The sequence below is a fragment of the Oryzias latipes genome, chromosome 12, assembly GCF_053564925.1.
Source record: "Oryzias latipes strain Hd-rR chromosome 12, Olatipes_Hd-rR_3.1".
NCBI lineage: Eukaryota > Metazoa > Chordata > Actinopteri > Beloniformes > Adrianichthyidae > Oryzias > Oryzias latipes.
This window is the reverse complement of record NC_136248.1, coordinates 24348914-24364887: the sequence shown is the minus strand read 5'-3', so window position 1 is coordinate 24364887 and position 15974 is coordinate 24348914. Positions and strand designations below refer to the sequence as shown.

At 39.6% G+C, this 15974-nt stretch overlaps 1 protein-coding gene and 1 long non-coding RNA gene across 5 annotated transcripts in view; one reads left to right on the top strand and one right to left on the bottom strand.

Moving 5' to 3' along the window:
* loxhd1a (lipoxygenase homology PLAT domains 1a) overlaps positions 1 to 15974 on the bottom strand; it is a 42725-nt gene that overhangs the window by 10441 nt on the left and 16310 nt on the right. Inside the window, exons 14-36 of the mRNA XM_078956145.1 lie at positions 15807 to 15967; positions 14716 to 14792; positions 13968 to 14164; positions 13695 to 13887; positions 11759 to 11919; positions 11344 to 11677; positions 11097 to 11248; positions 9322 to 9455; positions 8701 to 8852; positions 8517 to 8621; positions 8314 to 8442; positions 8055 to 8222; positions 7694 to 7875; positions 7171 to 7287; positions 5957 to 6119; positions 5696 to 5850; positions 5382 to 5591; positions 4079 to 4202; positions 3794 to 4002; positions 3514 to 3699; positions 3160 to 3287; positions 1894 to 2011; positions 528 to 705 (exon numbers count right to left, since the gene is read on the bottom strand). Of these exons, the coding sequence (XP_078812271.1) occupies positions 528 to 705; positions 1894 to 2011; positions 3160 to 3287; positions 3514 to 3699; positions 3794 to 4002; positions 4079 to 4202; positions 5382 to 5591; positions 5696 to 5850; positions 5957 to 6119; positions 7171 to 7287; positions 7694 to 7875; positions 8055 to 8222; positions 8314 to 8442; positions 8517 to 8621; positions 8701 to 8852; positions 9322 to 9455; positions 11097 to 11248; positions 11344 to 11677; positions 11759 to 11919; positions 13695 to 13887; positions 13968 to 14164; positions 14716 to 14792; positions 15807 to 15967 (3733 nt within the window). The remainder of the gene's footprint in view (positions 1 to 527; positions 706 to 1893; positions 2012 to 3159; positions 3288 to 3513; positions 3700 to 3793; positions 4003 to 4078; positions 4203 to 5381; positions 5592 to 5695; positions 5851 to 5956; positions 6120 to 7170; positions 7288 to 7693; positions 7876 to 8054; positions 8223 to 8313; positions 8443 to 8516; positions 8622 to 8700; positions 8853 to 9321; positions 9456 to 11096; positions 11249 to 11343; positions 11678 to 11758; positions 11920 to 13694; positions 13888 to 13967; positions 14165 to 14715; positions 14793 to 15806; positions 15968 to 15974) is intronic.
* LOC144996546 (uncharacterized) lies at positions 3670 to 9501 on the top strand. Of its 4 annotated transcripts, none has more exons than XR_013659469.1 (5): positions 3670 to 3826; positions 5755 to 5843; positions 7763 to 8242; positions 9106 to 9226; positions 9363 to 9501. It is a non-coding gene; the product is annotated as an uncharacterized LOC144996546 (long non-coding RNA). The 4 variants fall into 4 exon arrangements; XR_013659470.1 differs by lacking the exon at positions 3670 to 3826 and adding an exon at positions 4198 to 5453; XR_013659472.1 differs by lacking the exon at positions 3670 to 3826 and having other exon boundaries at positions 5761 to 5843; positions 7763 to 7847; positions 8138 to 8242.

Genomic DNA, 15974 nt, shown 5'->3' with positions numbered 1-15974 from the left:
GACGTCATCCATGCGTTCCTACCAAATCCAAGCCACGGATTGGTCAAAGTTCAACCTGGTTTAACTTTCCACCCACATTCAAATGGCTGTAGGTTTTGTAAGTGGAGCCCAAATAAAAACCTGTGTACATGTGAACGTGAGAGTTTGAAACACAGAAGCCCGAAAGACACATTTATGTAGACTTTACATTGGAAGTGGCCTCTTGAATGAGTGATGCAGAGGTGGCTGTGAACATAGCTTAATGTGTGTCCCTCAGGGTTATGAATTTGAACCAATACCATTTAACAGTTGTACAATAATTCCTATAGGCCACATAAAGCAATCTTATATATCACAGCTATACAGACGACACTCAACTTAACATTTTTCCCCAAGTGACTATGCTCCAGTCAGTTTTACAACCCAGTGTTTAGAGCAGCTAACCTTCCTTTATAACAATGTTGCAAGAATTAAGCGTCAATATCCATGCTGCTATACTTTTTTGAAAAATCTGTTCAGTGTGGACTGTTGTCAGCTGAGTGCTGTACCTGCAATGTCGCTGGTCTTGACCTGGACAATGTAGGTTGTGATTTCTACCATCACCTCTTCATCCACCACAGCAGCCATCTCACAAATCATGTTCCTTTTGGGTCCACGTGTCTTGGAAAGCCAGTCCTCGTAGGTGAACACAGACACCTCCTCTGTGCTCAGGTCTCGCATGATCACCTGAAGAACCGAGTTTTCTTTTTAAAAACACTCCAATGGGTTTGGGTCACATTTAAAGCAGACATCACTGTCATGATTAAGGTAGAAAGAACCGTAAGCAGCTGATGGTCAAACAAGATGAAACTAACGTTGTTTTTATTACCATGTTACATAGCTAGTTTAGAAGAGATTGCAGCGGAATGTGCTGCTGGCATTACCAAACCAAATCCCTAATTGCTGAATTTATAAAGCATAATATGTGCAATTTCATATAATGGAAAGATGCTTAAATCCAAACAGTACTTAGCCTGAGAATCTCTTACTTCTCAAACAGATTTGGACCCACGTCACTGGCATTGGCTCCCCTTTCTTTAAATGTTTCTGGGCTGATTACTATGCTGGAAAGCTGCCCAGCTCTCTGTTGAGTCTATTTCCAAACACACAGACCCAGCAACCCATAAAAGCAGCACATCTGCTTGAAATGCTGAACACACAGCTCTGTGCAGGGTCGAGTCAAGGAGATTTTCACAGTTGCTGAGTCCCTGGCACAGACAGACAGGGTTTGATATTGGTCCTGACTGCTGTGCTGCTCTGCAGACATACTGGCTTTACCAGGTCAGAAATTTGCATAGGAAAAGCATTCTCTTTCATCAAAGCTCTCTGCCTGGAACTTCAGGACGAATTTAGAGGCAGAGAGTGATGGAGTCTGCACAGGATCATTTCAGAAGGCAATCAAGCTCTGTCAATTGTAGTGACGGAGCAGTGATTTGTGCATCAGAAATACAGCTGTGAATCTAAAAAAAATCAAGTCTACTGTGCTACTCTTAGAAGAAGGTTTGCAGTGGAAGAAAACAAGTTGATCAATATAGTGCGTGTTTGAGTGTGTTCACCTGCCTTTGTGGACGTGTGACGTTTTAATTTACATGTTCATCCACAGACAAAGATGTGTGTGTGTGTGTGTGTGTGTGTTTGTGGAGAATCTTGGCAGTGGAAAAAAAAGACAAAGTAAAATTGACACCGATATGGATGATGCAACATAAATTATGCATTGCCGATTATAAAAACAAAAACCTGACCTGTTCAACTAGATCTGAAAAAAAATAAATGAATTACTATTCTGCTTTTTTTTAAATCTGGCTCTGTGTTTCACAAAGCAGATCTGCAGGAGAACACAGCTTGATGTTTGATGGCTCGCCCTTGTGCACTGACCTTGTCAAGAAACCAGTCAGGTCGACTGCCGGAGCCGTCAATTCGTATCCTCATTTTCCTCAGTGGAGCAATGTCATCAATCTCCATGTTGAAAGTGTCCTCCTGACCGCGCTCAAACCTGTTGCCCACCAAAAACATTTGTCATGAAATTCAGTTTAGAGACCAACTTGGATAAAAATGGTGTACATTGTGTTTTAACATGTTCTAGTGGCATTTTTCTGAAGATAAAAAGAAAGAAAATTAAGCTTAAAGTTGCATTTCTGAGTATTTCAGGAGCAGATGTTTGTAAAAGATCATATTTGTGACGTTGATAATACACTGGACGGGCCACAAACTACCTGCTCTTATCCATTCCAATGGTAGATGACTGGATCCATGTACGTTTTCATTTTCCTCGTCTGAGTTAGCATCTGGCTCAAAACTGCTCGCCATTTTTGTCGCACCATTAATGTTAGGATGGCGTTGTAAGGGGCTGTAAGCTAGCAGGAGAGCTTGTAAACAGAGAGCTCTTATTAGGTTTTCCCCTAATTGAGCAAAGGTTGCTCAACGCCAAGAGTCCCTCAGAGGTGAATTTCTAATAAATAACTGCTGCTCTGCAGAAGCTATGTACGACACATTTTTTTTGGTTATGGCTGAAAACCACTGGGAATGCTTTTAAAATAGATCAAAAGATGATGGTGGGTCTGCAGGGCCACAATGCCTCAATTATACAAATGGAAAAGATAAAAATGAAAACTCAATCTAATTATTTGTTTTGGAGGACCCCCTAACTTATTTTTGCACAAACTAATAACCAAAGACTTAAAAAAGATAGTATAAAAAGTAATTTCGTTTTAAGAAACCTTTCCATCTTCTGAGACTTCGGGAAGTCAGATTTAAACATGACTAGATGAGCAATAGTGAGCATAAGCTATTGTGATTTTATAGCAAACAAATGTATTTTATAAGACTTTTAGGATCCCCTTTACTTATTGTCTGAACAGAAGTTGTCTTGCCTTATCTGGGACTTTAGTAGGTCCATATGTTTCATGTCTACATAAACCCCCAATGTCCATTTGATGTTCATAGTTTAGAACCTTAGAAAGTAAAACCACTTTGTTGTATTAATTATTTGCAGAGAAGTTATCATCATGTGTATGTGCCCTATCACTTTCTGCACACAGAAGAACTTCACTGGAACTTAAATGCTGATTTCAGTGCTTAATCAAACCAGAAAAGTGTTTCTTTTTCATTTTTTTTTTTTTTTTTTTTTTTTTTTTGCCGTACCTGTCCTCGTTCTTCTCCAGCAGCATCTCTTCTGTGCTGCCGTTGGCCCCAAACACAGACATGTAGATCTGGGTGTCTGTTCCTGCGCCCTGAACGTCTCCTGTTTCCACCGTCACCTCGTAGATCACCTGACAATTAAAGGTCCCAACATCCATATCACTAAATGCTAATAACAACAGAAGCCCAAATACGAAAGATTCTTATCCAAACATGACATAAATTTATTTGTAGCCAATGAACAATGCTGTTCACCGTATTAAGTAGGGGATTTGATTTTTATTCTATAATGGTATGAAATATTTGAGTTTGAAGGAAATAACAAATGGATGTTTTTCTGTATCGCTAATTTGATACCTTCTGGGAGATAGAAATGGCCTCTGCATCCAATATATTGAAAACTCTTGCAGTCAACCCATCCCCTCTGTCTTTGGCCAGCCAGCACTTGCAAGCAAAAGTATATTTGACCCCTTTGGTTGGCACAGCGAGAGACAGCTCCTCAACAAGCCAGCAGCTCTCTGGGGTGGCCCCATCATGCCCCAGCTGCAGCGTGGGAATAACAAAGTCATTTCAAGCAGCAAAGCGATATTTTTCAGAGTGCGACAGAATGGGAATGACGTTTTGGACGAACTCTCACCTCCACCTTCTTGATCTCCCCCACGTCTGAGCCGTGAGTTTCAAAGCTCTTGAGCGAGCCGGCCTCAAAGCCCTTTCTCTCATCTGCCAGGTCCAGCCACAGCCGCTCTGTCTGGGTGTGGTTGACCCCGACGATGATCACGTAGGCTCTACTGGTAGTGCTGGCGTCACGCTCCATTCCAGTGCAGATGGTGATGTGGTATGGGATAACTTGACAGATAAGGCACTCATATTACCAACACATTTATTAGGGTATTATTAATAGCAATCTCCTGAGAGGTCTTACTAGAAAGCTCAACTTCTTCCTCTTTCTTCTTCTTGCTCTTTTTATTCATATTACTGTCCAGGCTCTTCATTGTCAAAGCTGGCATTTTTTTACTGTTCAAGCTCTCTCTGACTCCTTCGTAGCCCTGAAAAACAGATGAACTGTTAGTGCAACAAACAAACTGACCCGGAAACCTCTTCAGAACTGAAAGGTCAGCGCAGTAAAATGAGGCTTAATGCGTGTGCTTTGAAGTTTTGAACAAGCAGAGGATTCCTTTGGAAGATTTACTGCTGTAACCAATTTGTGCTTTCCCAGCGTGTTATAGAATAACGTTATATCAAACTTTTGTAACATGGAGAGACGATTCGTGTGCTGGAAGAAAAGAGGAAACTATTCCTGTCTGGAAAACTTTTCTGGTCACAGAGGTTTTGATTCCAGTGAGAACTTCCAGAAAATTTTGTTTTTACAATGTGGCTTGAAAGTAAAGAACACATTTTTCTGTTCCGTTTCTTTCTCAAGTAAGCAGGACTGGAAGATATAAAGATTTTGCAGTCAAAGTATGATATGAGCTAAGAAATTTTTTTTTCCTTTCAGCTCTGGCCTCGTTCTTTATATGTACTGTATATATTGCTTTTCAGCTACAGAGAGGGAAGGCAGTCAATTAGCTCCCCACATTACTAGCAATTACCACAAAAATCTTGTGTGTTTACATGACAGATGCAAAATTCTCATTCTAGAATATGATTAAAGTTTGGTCTTATTTTAAATAAATTTTTTATTTCAAATCCGATCTTATTATTGAAGAATATTTGTAAAAAGAAATTTGAATACAGTTTCACATTATGATGTTTTTTTATCCTTACTTGTTTTCTTATCTTGTGTTCGGTTTAAGCTGTTTTAAAGTATCATCAGGGTACAACAACCAAAAAAGATTCACAACACAAAAAAGTAAGGAAACCCTGGTGACATTCCTTATAACAAAAGCTTTGAAACAAAAATCCACTGTGTAAATGAAACAAAAACATAAATATCACTTGTCTAAGACTCATTTTATGCTTTTTTGTTATGACTTAAACAGTTTTATAGCCATCAGTGCTTTCTTGGTAAACATGAGCATTTCCTTGAAAATGTTTGTGCCAATCAATTATTTATACCCATAGCCTGAAAAATCATCAGCAATTTAAAGACTGCCAAGAAATGTTGGTAAAAAACTGATAGTAAACACTGTGAAAATCTATTATATGAAAACTGTGTTTACTTGTTATTTTGGGTTTCTTTTCTACACCCTTGCATATTTCTAAAGACAGCTTTTTTTGTGTGGTACCTTGACATAGAAGACTCTTTCAATACGTCGGTCCTCCCTCTTCTTGGAGAGCCAGCGTTCACACAGGAACAGGTAGACCTCCTCTGTATCAGCATCAAACACTTCCACTTGGTCCAAGAACCAGTCAGCACTCATCATGCTGTTGTCATGGCGGATTTTAATTTTGAAAACCTGGCCGAGGTCAACTGCCTCTATGGTGAACTTATCCACCTAAAGGAAAACATGTCAGAATCCTGTTAAACTAGACTGCTGATCTTAACAAAAAAAGGATAGTTTTTGTGTTACAGAGGGGTTAGGAATGTGAATTTTCTTACAGATCCTCGTTCAAACTTGTTGCTGTTTGTTTCTGACTTGCTTAGTTTCCTCTCCCCAGTGTCCCCCAGGTCTCCATAGATGGTGAGGAAGACGTTGGCATCAGTGCCAGCTCCATGCGTGTCTCCTGTCATCACGGAAACGTTGTAGGTATGAGCTGGATCAAAAACACACAAAAAAAGTGAGGTGGGGGGACTGCTATCGCCTCATTTGAGGCTAATTTTTAGTATCTGAAGCATAAAAATGTAGAGGCTGTCACGTACTCTCCAGGGCATCTTCCACCTCGACCTCGGTCACTTTCAAGCTACCATCTCTGGAGAGTTTCTCAGTTATAATGTCAGAAGGTACCAGTTCTCTCACAGTTTCTCCATCATCCTCAGACTTTGCAAGCCAGCACTCACAGGGGAAAATGGTAGTCTCTGATCCCTATAAATAAATAAACTTATTATCCATGAAATATTAACGGAAGACAAAGTTTTCAATGGAAAATCGTGAGAAACCTAAACCTGGGAGCTGTTCATTTATCAGGAGAACACCTCCCTCTACTGGCCAAAACTGGACTTGGAAGAAAAGATGCTGAGTCTGCTGCTTTATCACATCATTTGATTATGTGATTATTTATTCAGAGCTTCATACAATAGAGGTGTAATGATTAATCGACTTTATCAATAAATAGATGTATATTCCTACGATCCAACCAGATCAATCTGTCTGAGGCAAGTTGTTAATCAAGTTGACCAATATATGAAATCATTTCAAAATTAAATAAATTGATTATTAAAAAAGGATCAAATGATAAATGCTTTATTACAGTCCAATGTGTGGAAACAATTGGAATTTAGCAAAGACATGTCTGACAGGAAGTCAGTGGGATAGAATGTTCTAAAAATGTTCCATTTGGATTATTTTGATGTGGAAAAATAGCAGTGTGCTGAACTTTATGAAAATTGATTTGATATTAATTCTTGCTTACTTGTTTGTTTGTACACATATTTAATTTACATTTGTTTATCTTGCAAGAAATACAAGAAATCTGGAAATCTTCTGAGTCACACTGGTTGAATTTTTGGCTAAAGATGTCCAGGATTTAGGTCAATGAATTGGATCGAATCGGATCGTTCAAATGGAACCAATATTGACTGAGTCATATCAGCAAGCACAAATTATGATATGAATCGAATTGTCTTTTAGGTGAATTGTTACACCCCTGGCATGTAACAAAATAATTATCAAATCTGAGAGATTTACAATAACATAGTTTTGCACAAGGATAAGTGCATAACCCACTAAATACACTGGACAAATGTTGTCTTTTTATCCCTGCAAAAGCTGCAATATAAGATTTAAAAAAAAAAATGCCTACAGTAATCCCACAAAAAAACGTTGATGTTGCTGCAGTAATTTTAGCCTGGTGAAAATGTTTGTTTGTGTGTTTTTCATGGAAGACATTCTACACCACAGCGCCAGCCGTCTGCACCTTTCCCTTCCTCAGCAGACGTCTAATTTCCACTCTGTCCAGGTGCCAGCCGGGGTTGACCCCTCGGTTGTCGTGGCCGATCCGGATCTTCTCAATTACATCTCCCACATCTTCTAGCTGTGAGGAGAGAAGGCCACTTTGCTAAATACAGAAACCACAACAAAGTCACGCTTCTGCTGTTCTGGGTCTCATGCGTTCACACCAGCCTCGATTCAAGCGACCCCTTTTAATTAAAAGTCTATGTTAACTCGTACTTGTGCATTTCAGGCTTACGCATTCAAAACTTTAATGTTCATGCGTCTCTATGAAATGTTTTAAAACTATTTTCGGGCTCTATGTACAAAACACATGTCCATCGAACGAAACAATCAGGGCCTCTTCCAAGCATCAGTACTTGCGAAAATATCAGGTCCCGTGTGAACACTATGCAAAAAGCACATTCAAGAACCGGCATACACCTTGTTCTTAAATGCCTGAGTTGAATAAATGAGCTGTTTCTGCACTCATCATTGACTCTTCGTACCTCAACAATAAACATGTCCTCAGCTCCTCTCTCAAAGTACATTCTCCTCTCCCTTTTGTTGACACACAGAGACTTCTGCTGGGTGCACACTGCTTCTCGGCCGTACAGCACAATGAAGACATCTGCATCTGTTCCTGCTGCAAACACGTCGCTGGTGAAAACTTTTATCTCATAGGGAACAACTAAACAGAAGAAAAGAGGAGAAACTCTTTACAATTTAAAATACACACAAATGGCGTTTTCAGTATGAGCTGCAAAGGAATCATTTCAAGAAAATCATTTACTTTGGACTTTTTTATAAGTTATAAACCAATTCGATTGAGCTGTATATACTTTAAATGTTAACAATACGACGACTTACATGGTGTGTAAAACTCAGTTTGAAGAGGATTTGGAAAAAGATCCCTGACGATGGCTCCATCATCCTCCCCTTTGTCCAACCAGCGGCCGCAAGGGAAGCGGAGCTTCTGCCCCAAAGACTGAGCATCAATTTCAACCCAGTCAAGAAACCACCCAGCAGATCCTCCTCCTTAAACATCAACACAACAGGTGTTTGATAACACGTTTAAATGCACTGCATTGAGTTCTCAAACATCAGAAGATTTTCATTTTGCATTTACCGCAGTTGTCATGCCCAATTCGGAGCTTCTTCAGGGGTCCGATGTCGACTGCTTCCACTGTGAACTCGTCAATCATTCCCCGCTCAAACTTGTTCTTATGAGTCTTTGAAGCCTTCATGGTGATGATCCCTGCAGACGACAGAGAGCAATTGAACATCCAAACATGTCGTCCGGGTTTATTTGACCCAGAATAAAGATGGCACCTGTGTCATCCTTGGTGCCATAAAGGGTCATGAAGACATTTGCGTCTGTTCCTGCATACTTCTTGTCACCAGTTTTTATCCTTACAGTGTACGTAGTTGACATAGCTGCAGAAAAATAGTCATTGTCATTAAATATTTGACTGCCTCACCAAAGTGTTTTTTGTCAGGCAGATCCCACTCTTACCTTTCTGCTCCAAACCCAGTGTAGCTTCAGAATCTTCCTCATCATCTTCATCCCCTTTCCTCATAAAAGCTTCATCCACAGGGACCAGCTCCCTCGCAAGCTGTCCATCATCTTCATCAACAGCCAGCCAGCGTTTACAGGGAAAAAAGTACCTAAAAGGAAACATGAATTCTGTTGATGGTTAATCAAGAAATAGTTACATTTAAATTCCACTTCATGCCACATAGTGGAACTCTGAAGATGCTCTGTGTTGATGAATTTGCATCCATTAAAAGATATCAGTAACCTCAGCAAAAGGAATTACTAATAGTTTAAAGTTCACCATTCATTCATGTTTTTTCAACCATTGCTATGACATTTTTTGAAACAATGCTGTTTGTAATTTTGGCCTTATTAAAAATACAGGTCCGGGACCCTCAAGCTCCAAGGCCTCTGGTAGAGGACCCGAGCTTGGGTGAGAAACCACCTGCAGAGGGTGAGAGGAAACACAGGTCATGCTGGCTCAGACGTCGCCTGGCCAAACAAGGTCTGTGTCAGGTGACCCCAAAAGGGACTAAAACGTGTTTAGAACATGAAGGAATGAACAACAATAAATCTCTTTTTCACCACTTCATTACTGACGTTGTATCGTCTTTGTTGTCCACTATCTCAACTCTGTCCAGAAACCAGCCAGCACTGGCCAGGGAATTGTCATGGCGGATCCTCAGCTTCTTCAGGACTCCCAGATCCACCGCTGTGATGTCAAAAATGTCCTCCTAGTTTAGCACAGACAACATTTTTAAATAATGTGGTCATCTCCCTTAAAATTTGGTTTAGAGAGCCAACATCAGGCACACCAGTAGACATTTCATTTTATATTTAGATACTTTCATAACATCATTTCGGAAAGTAGTCAATATAGTGCGGATAAAAACTGGTGCAACACCTGAAAGTACATTTTTTCAGATCAATGCAAAACTGTGTGCAAATAAAGAGAGCAACCTTCTCTTGGTGCTGATTTTGTTTATTATCCATAAACTCAATATTGACCAAAGTGACTTTGATCAAGTTTAATTAATGCCCATTTTTTTGTTGCAACGAATTTGTAAATCTGAAAACACCAAAAGGAAACAATTAACCAAAGTACATGAATCTAATTATTAAAAAATCATGGGTGACAAAGTTGCGATCAAGAAATCCATTACATTGCCCTATGGAAGTAAAGATTAAAAATTGAAGTAAGTGTTTAAAAACCAATGCTGTGCAATTTTAAGATTAGAGCTCAGTTGTATGAAAATATGCTGAAGATTTTGCCACAAATAGTTAATTTTCAAAATGTGTTTAAAGGTATGAACCGTTCGCACAATAATTTCAAGGATGAATCTCCATGTGGATTTTCTTTCCATTCTTTCATTTCCAAAGAGCTTTAATACACGCATGATATACATAATTCACAAGTGTTTCTTGAGTTTGTCATTTGTTGACGTCCCTCAAGGGTTTTGGGTGACGGGTTTATACATGAATACCTTTTTGAGCTGTTCAAAATTTTTGGTTGGTTGAGAAATACGCAGTTTAAACATATTTTACGGAGTTTATATGCAATCATTACGCAAATCTTACATTATTGTGCGTGATTTTTGCAAGACGCATATGCAAATCTTTTGCTTTCCACATCTTTTCCGTGCATGTCCAATGGAGTTTTCACGCATGTACCGATTTATAACTATTATATTGCATATACACAAATTATGTAATTGACGCACAAATCACTAATAAATTGCATATAAACAACCCAAAAAGCACGCATGGCTCATGCTCCACGGTTTCCTGGTTTATCCCTTGTGCTATATTAGATGACCCCACCCTTACATTGACGTGTTCTCCCTACCATGACAAAGGTGGATAAAGGTGGAAAGATTTCATGTAATCCATGGACACCAGTGAAGATCACAAATCATTGAAGAAAAAAGGTTCAGCGCACTGTCTAGTGGGTCTAGATGACCCAACTCCCAATGTTAAAGTGCCTAAAATAGCACAAGGGTTACTCGTACTTCTTCTGTGGTTTTGATATGGTTCATTCGTAATACATCTATGAAAATTTCATGTAAAGAACACTTTTTTTTTTTACTTATTTCACAAATATTCACTTGTGACCAATTTTCAATTTCCATACATTCAATATGTGCCAAATGTAGTGGCTGTGTGACATGGCCTTAACAGTCATGAAATTACACAGTTTTCATACTCTGAAGCTCTGACAGACTAGCCTGGAATATTTCCAAAGTATCCTTGTGGACATGTTCACATGCACTGCAATGTTATGAGAAGCAGAAATATCCAAATTTAAAAGACATAAACAATGAGGAAATATTTTTTCTACCGCAACTCTGCATGAAGTTCCAGATATAAAGGTTTACCTGCCCTTTCTCAAACTTGTTTAGGTGGTTGGATTTCCTGAGCCACCGTTCTCCAGTGTCACCAGATTCTCCGTACACATTAATGTAAACATTGGCGTCAGTCCCCGCCCCCCACGTGGTCCCAGTGAACACATGAACTTCATAGGAGTTCACTGAAAGAAAATCCATTAAACATACAGCATAATAAAAGTGCATAAGATGGCTTCCAGTTTAACATTGTTGAGCTGAATATGCATGATCGACATACTTTCCAAGTCTTCATTCTCCTCGGTTAGCAGTTCAACCACAATCTCTCCATCCTCCTCATCCCGGGCCAGCCAGCGGTTGCAAGTGAAAGTAAATGTCTCCACCACTTCCTGCATCTCCTCAATTATTTCCACCTCCTCTTCTTCTTTCTTTTTCTTTTTCTTGTCCTTCTTCTTATCTTTCTTGGGTGCCTCCTCTTTTTTCACCTCAACCTGCACCAAAGCCATGGTCAGCCTCTTGATGTCCACTGTCTCCAGGAACCATCCGTCCCCAATGCCCGATCCGTCATGGTAGATCCGTATCTTGTAGATCTTGCCAACATCCAAAGCCTCAATCTAGATTGTTGGGATAAGAGACAGTGCACCTTCTTGTAACATCAGTCCCCAACAAATGTTGACAGATGGATAAACTCACACCTTGAAGATCTCAGTGGTGCCACGCTCAAAGTTGTTGGAGCGACTTTTGAGGTTGAGGACTTCAGTTTTTCCCTCCTCCCCATAGATCTGACAGAAAACGCTGGCATTTGTTCCACCTGCACGTACGTCACCTGTGACCACTGCTATTTCATAGTTGATCACTATGGAGGACAAAGATTGACATATACTTCAACATTCCTTCTTGTTAAAACTAAACTGGTGAAGGCAAGGCAGCCGAACCACCCATAACCCTCTTCATTCATTCAAACAATTCAGTGCTAAAATTTTGCACCCTCTTTATAATCTTTTATTTTATCAATCAACATATAATCTCGTACTCTTGCCCATTCATTTCTTCCCCTCATCATTTGTCTGTCAATCTCTATCTTACTTTTTTCATCCAATATCTCAGTCTCTAATCCACATGTGTCAAACTCAAGGCCCGGGGGCCAAATGTGGCCCGCCTGTCATTTTATGTGGCCTGCGAGAGCAGAAAAGTTTTTATTTTATTAAACTAAAAATTTTCTTTAGTTGATTACATATTTTTTATGTGTAGTTGCTGTAATTATTCAATGTTAGCAGGTCTTATGTGTGTCTGTAGACAAAATGTTACACGTGCACTACATGTTCTTTGCAGCTCAGTTTTATGTTATTTTTCTTTATTCACTTGGACAGTTTGATCCTTCATTTATGGAGTTATGCAGGTTTTAATAAGCGGACAAAATTTAAAAGGATTTATGCTAGAGAGTAACCAGCAAACGTTTATTTTCCATACAACTGTAATTGTCACTTTAAAAAGTTAGAATACATAAATAATGAGTTATTTAACAATCAGGAGTAGTTACATTCATTTTTAATTACTATATGGTTATATGTATAAGTTAAATTTGGCCCTTTGAGGACAGCCGCTATGCTGATGTGGCCCGCGGTGAAAATGAGTTTGACACCCCTGCTCTAATCCATCCATTATCCTCGCCTCTTTATTCTGTTTATCTCTGCCCTCCTCCCACGTTTAATGGATCCATACATCTCCCTTCCATTTATTTATACTCTCTCCTCATGCTTTCATTCATCTGTTCCTTTTATATATTGTCCATCTATGACAGGGGTGTCCAAACCTTTTGCAAAGAGAGCCAGATTTGGTGAGATGAAAATGTTTGAGGTCCAACCATTCCGCCTGACATTCTTTGAAGTATTTTAATAACATTAAATGCAAATAAACAATTTAATGAACTTTTTTTTCATTGCATTTTTCTCAGTTCTTCACCTGGAAAACAAATACATCTAAATACATTTTTACCAAATTTACTGTCAGTTTGTCAATCTTTTACACTGTTGTAGCATGTCTTGTCTAGAAGTCCATCTTGATATTTAACTTCCTGAAAGCAGCCACAGTCTCTTGGCATATTAGGCAGAAACAGTTGTGTCATATTTAGCCGGTGGAAATTTGAACGTGGACAAGATTTGGCTCAGTGTCCTGACTTTGGACATGCCTGATCTATGTCTTCCCTCTTACCAATATTCTCCTTTTATCCATTCATCTATCAGTTACCCTCATCCAAAGTTTCTTTTGCTAGTATACTATCCATTCATCCTTTCATCACTTACTTTTTACCCACAGTATCCTCATCCCTTCATCAAGAAATGATCTCCTCATTCATTCCTTTTTCTTCCCTATTCATTCCTTCTATTCATCACTTCTTCACACTATCATTAGGTACTGAGGTTTGCAGTGGGAGCAAACTGATGACATGGCATAGTAATCCCCCTATATTGCCAAATGTTTCATTGGACTCAGAGATCCTGGTTGAATTCCTTTTATTAATCCTTTTGAAATGTGTCTGCATCATGTATTAGGATATTTTTACTATTTTTTCCATTGTTTTTCCTACTAATAAACTGAATCTAAACTGTCCATCAGGTTTTTGTCACTTACACTTTTCAATCTCCATGGTCTCGCTGGGATAGATCTCCACCTCCACCCTTCCATCAGCCTCATCCTTACAGAGCCAGCGGTGGCTCGGAAACATATACTGCATCCCATGAACTGGCACAGAGATCTGCACGCTGTCAAGAAACCACCCGGCCCTCAAACCCTCATTGGTGTGGCCGATCAGAAGGCGGTTGATCTGCAAGAGCCGAGCACACGGACCAAACACTCGCGGCAACAGCAATGTTTGTGTTTTCTAAGATGTTCTAGAGAACTTACCTTTCCAATGTCAAAGGTTTCCAGGGTGAAGATGTCAGTGCGCGCTGTTTCAAAGTAGTTTCTCAGGTCATTGTCAGAGACCGCCAGTATCACCTTGTCGGTGTCTCCCTTCTCCCCGTACAGCTTCACGAACACCTTGGAGTCCGAGCTGGCCCCATTCACACTGCCCGTCTGTATTGCTATGTGGTAGCTAACATCTAAGGGAATACGTTTTTTTAATGTAACAGATTTTGTTTTCTTTTAAAGTCCCACTCCAATCATCTTTTGATCTACTGTAAAAGTGCTCCCAGTGGTCTTGATAATGATTATGCTGTTTTTAGCCTGTGTCGTTTTCTAGGACAGCGGCCTGAGTTCATTAGAAATTCGCCTCTGAGTTGTGGGTTGGCGTTGAGTACAGCTGCCCCCATTTTTCATCATCCATCCCATTAGCTTACAGCCCCTCATACCACCAACAAAACATTAATGGTGCAACAAAACGGCGACCAATTTTGGAGCTATCCAGAAATACAGTTTTGAGCCAGATGCCAGGTTGGACGGCAAAAAAAACCTCCATGGATGCAAGTTGATGCGTCAGAATAGAGCAGAGCAGGAAGCTTGTGGCCCAAAGATTGTGATTCACGACAATTTGAATAAATAAATTCTCAGATATGCTGCTTTAATATTAATTTTCTTAACATATGTCATCCACTGGGAAAATATTTAAAACACCAAACAGGATTTTCATTGGATTGGGTCTTTAATCACTCACTAAAGAGACGGAGGCCTTCGCCAGCTGGAACTAATTCACGAATAATCTGACCATCGTCTTCATTTTGGTCCAACCACCTAGAGAAAAAAAAATACAAGAACTATATTTATTTGTTCATAACAGTATGGTAACTTTAAAGCAGCTTGTTTACAAGTCTCTCCATGGCCTTGCGCCAAAGTACATCTCTGACATGTTATCGCCATATGAACTATCTTGGACTCTGAGGACCTCAGGAACTGGCCTCCAGCGGGTGGCGTTATTACGTATTGTGATTTTAATATATTCTACGACACACTGAAATCTGTTGACAGTTTTCAGCACCTTGAATCTTTTCCTTTTGTTTAGGGTAAATTTTATGATGATTATTTATGTTTTTAACCTTTGCACTGTTACGTATTGTGATTTTAATGCATTTTCCTGTTTTGTAAAGAACTTTCAATTATTTTGTGTACTAATTGTGCTATACAAAGAAACTTCCCTCACCTACACAAAACCACAAACTAACATTTGAAAAGCTAAAGATTGTGCTTTCCTGCTAAGAAACTGGGTCAAATCTGATGATTTTGGCTCAAAAGAAGGCAGCAATCCTAAACTACTAAAGCTACAAAGCAGCTGTCTGTTCTCTTTTGTTTCTACATTTTAAAATTGAACCATTCCCAATTAGTACACTGAGGGAGTCTTTTTCAGATGTAACTCTGCACCCCTAGCTTTGCGGTTTGACTCCAGTTACATTGGAAGAGACTTGGCTGGCTGCATGCATTTAATCTCTATTTGTAAAGGCAAGCTAGTCCATCAGTGGCCTAAATACCTGAACACATGCCACCCAAGGGCCACCAGGTCCAGACACAACCAATTTACAGCACAGACATTTATTCTCTTATATCTGTTATTGATGTTTTCCAAACCACACAAATGGGGATTCCCTTTGTTTGACTTTTATTGCATCGGTTTCTCCATGTTATAGCTTTTGATTCCTTCATGTCTCTTTGTCAGCGTCTTGTGTGAGTGTGTGTCCCATTCATTATTTCTGCCTCAATACATATTTCAAATGTACAACTATTACTTCAAACACATCAAAGAAACCATCTTGCCTGTTACAAGGAAACTCAATGGCTGCCGATTCGGGTTGACCCTCTTCCCTGACCATCACTTTATCAAGGAACCAACCACAGCCTCCACCGCGGCCATCGTGACCCACTCGGACCCTCCGCACTTGGCCCAACCAAACTGACTCAATGAGAAACTCATCATGCTGCAGG